The 3,059-nt window shown below is 55.4% G+C and overlaps 1 protein-coding gene across 1 annotated transcript in view; it reads right to left on the bottom strand.

Moving 5' to 3' along the window:
- The window catches only part of FAM129C (family with sequence similarity 129, member C), a 34,616-nt gene that overhangs the window by 26,705 nt on the left and 4,852 nt on the right, over positions 1-3,059 (bottom strand). Inside the window, 2 exon segments of the mRNA XM_011925905.1 lie at positions 1,079-1,221; positions 2,433-2,676. Coding sequence (XP_011781295.1) covers positions 1,079-1,221; positions 2,433-2,676 — 387 coding nt within the window.

Below are 3,059 nucleotides of genomic sequence, written 5' to 3'. Positions count from 1 at the left end.
GGCTACCTTTTGTACTTTTAGTAGAGACAGGGTTTCACTATGTTGGTCAGGCTGGCCTCATGAGGTCTCCTCCTGACCTCAGGTGATCCACCTTCCTTGGTCCCCCAAAGTGCTCAGATTACAGGCGCATGTCATTACACCGGCTAATTTTTGTATTTTTAGTAGAGACGAGGTTTCACCATGTTGGCCAGGCTAGTCTTGAACTCCTGACCTCAAGTGATCCACCTGCCTCGGCCTCCCAAAGTGGTGGGATTACAGGCGTGAGCCACTGTGCCCAGCCTATTGTTTTTAATTGTTTTTTTTTTCTTTACAGAGTCTCGCTTTGTTGCCCAGGCTGGAGTGCAGTGGTGCGATCTCAGCTCACTGCAAGCTCCGCCTCCCGGGTTCACACCATTCACCTGCCTCAGCCTCCTGAGTAGCTAGGACTACAGGTGCCCGCCACCACACCTGGCTAAATTTTTGTATTTTTAGTAGAGACGGGGTTTCACCATGTTAGCCAGGATGGTCTCAATCCCCTGACCTCGTGATCCGCCCGCCTTGGCCTGCCAAAGTGCTGGGATTACAGGCGTGAGCCACCGCGCCCGGCCGTTTTTAATTGTTTTTGCTGTTGTTTTTGGAGGTGGGGTTTCACTCTATTGCCCAGGCTGGAGTGCAGTGGGACAATCTTGGCTCACTGCCACCTCCACTTCCCAGGCTTAAGCGATCCTCCCACCTCAGCCTCCCGAGTAGCTGGGACTACAGGCATGAGACACCGCACCCATCCCAGATTTGGCTGTTTTTATCATTTGCTATTTTGATTCTGGTCCCATGACCTAACTCTCCCTCTCACCCTTGCAAGAGTGTTTGTTTGTTTGTTTGTTTTCCAAAGCGGGGATGCTCACCCGGGGCAACGCTGACCCCCGGGAGACACTTGGCAATGCTGGAGACGTTGGTGGTTGTCACACCCAGGGTGGGGGCTGCTCCTGGCATGGAGTGGGTGGAAGCTGGGGATGCTGCTTAACGCCCCGCTGTACACGGGATGCCCCCACCGCAGAGAATGATCTGGACCCACATGTTAATGATCCTGGGGTGGAGAAACCTGTTCCTGGGAACCCCGGGACTCTTACCCAAGGAGTCCAGGCAGAGAGCGTCTAAAAGGCGGAGATATTCTCGCTGGGAAGTCAGGAGTGTGTATCCTGTCAGGGCTGTGGAGCCAAGGGGGTGACCTCCGTTTTCATATTCCTACAAAAGGCACCCAGAGAACCAACATGGGACAGGTCTGAACGGTGGCTTCTGTGTCCCAACTGTACCATCAAGGGAAGATTTCAGATGAGCTGAAAAATCCTCTGCCCATCCCCACTCCTCCCTCCCTCTCCTTTCCTCCATTCCTCCCTCTGTCTTTTTTTTGTTTTTGAGATAGAGTCTTGCTCTGCCGCCCAGGCTGGAGTGCAGTGGCATGATCTCAGCTCACTGCAACCTCCGCCTCCCAGGTTCAAGCAATTCTCCTGCCTCAGCCTCCCAAGTAGCTGGGATTACAGGCACCCGTCACCACACCAGGCTGATTTTTGTATTTTTAATTGAGACGGGGTTTGGCCATGTTGGCCAGGCTGGTCTTGAACTCCTGACCTCAGGTGATCCACCCCGCCTCGGCCTCCCAAAGTTTTGGGATTACAGGCATGAGCCACCGTGCCCGGCCCTAGGTTTTGTATTTTTAGTAAAGACGGAGTTTCATCCATGTTGGCCAGGCTGATTTGGAACTCCTGGACTGAAGGGATCCATTCGCCTCAGCCTCCCAGAGGGCTGGTATTACAGGCATAAGCCACCAGGCCTGGCTCTCCCTCCCTTTTTTTCCCTCCTCTCTCCATCCATCCTCCCTCTGTCCCCATAACTTCCTCCCTTCCTCCCTCCTTCCCTTCCTTCCTCCTGTTCCTGCCCTCTCTCTCCCTCCTTCCCTTTCCTCTTTCCCTCCCTTCCTCCCTCAGTCCCTGAGCTCCCAGCACCCACTGGCTCCCCATGTGCTAGGCCAGTCCCAAGTGCTGTCTGAGGACCCTCTTGTTGAACCCTCAAAGCCCTACGTGGTGTGAAACATCATCATCCCATTTCACAGAAGTGAAAACTGAGTTTCAGAAAGGTAGTGATTGCTCCAAGCTCCCCAGCCAGAAAACAGAGCGGTCAGAGGCATGACTTGCAAAGGCTCCAAGAGGTTGAAACCACAGCTCTGATACTGACCACGATGCTATCCCTGGCCTGGGTCTCAGTTTACCTATGCAGCACAGCAGGGGATGGGACGAGATGGTTGCCTATAACAGGCCAGACACATAGGGGCCCAAGATTCATCCTGGGTGATTGATAGAGGTGGGGCTATGCTGAGAGATGGACCCCACAAACCTCGAGGCTGGTGGGAGTGGGAAGGAAGGACCCAGAAGCAGAAAGACCACGTGCCAATCACACACCTCCTTGTGGCTGAACCACTCCAGGCGGCCGTCCCCACGCAGAACACAGAAGATCGGCTGCCACCGGGGTGGGTGGCCCCGAAGCTGGGTCAGGGGTCCTCGGTGCTCACGGACTCGGGGCAGCTTCTGCAGGAAGAGGGACCAGTGGGTGTCAGGGGGCTGTGGGCTGATGTCCCTGTGGCACGACCACCCAGACAGCTCCCGCTGTATTCTGGGATGATGCTCAGGTCCCCTAATGCCCAGACTGGACAGGGAGAGTCCCAGGCGGGAAGGGGCTCTGTGTCCACAGCTCCTGGAGCCCCCCGCCCTGGGTGGGCACAGCTGGGAGGTGGGGCGTTCTGGAGAGGCAAAAAATCACAGGCCAGATTGGAGCATGGGACCTAGCATTAGTAATAAGCATGGATCCCAGGTTCAGATCACACCTCTGCAGTGTGACCTCGGGCAGGCCATTTGGCCTCTCTGTGCCTCAGTTTCCTCATCAGTCAAAGACCCATCTACCAAGAGGGCGAAGACTGAGTGAGTTGTGTGGGACACGCAACTTCATGGCTCCAGAGACGTCTGGAAGCCAGGCGCAGTGGTTCACGCTTGTAATTCCAGCACTTTGGGAGGCTGAGGTGGGGAGATCAC

The sequence above is a fragment of the Colobus angolensis genome, unplaced genomic scaffold (genome assembly GCF_000951035.1).
Source record: "Colobus angolensis palliatus isolate OR3802 unplaced genomic scaffold, Cang.pa_1.0 Scaffold66, whole genome shotgun sequence".
Lineage (NCBI taxonomy): Eukaryota > Metazoa > Chordata > Mammalia > Primates > Cercopithecidae > Colobus > Colobus angolensis.
Note: the sequence above shows the minus strand (reverse complement) of the source record. Positions and strands in the feature narration are given on the sequence as shown.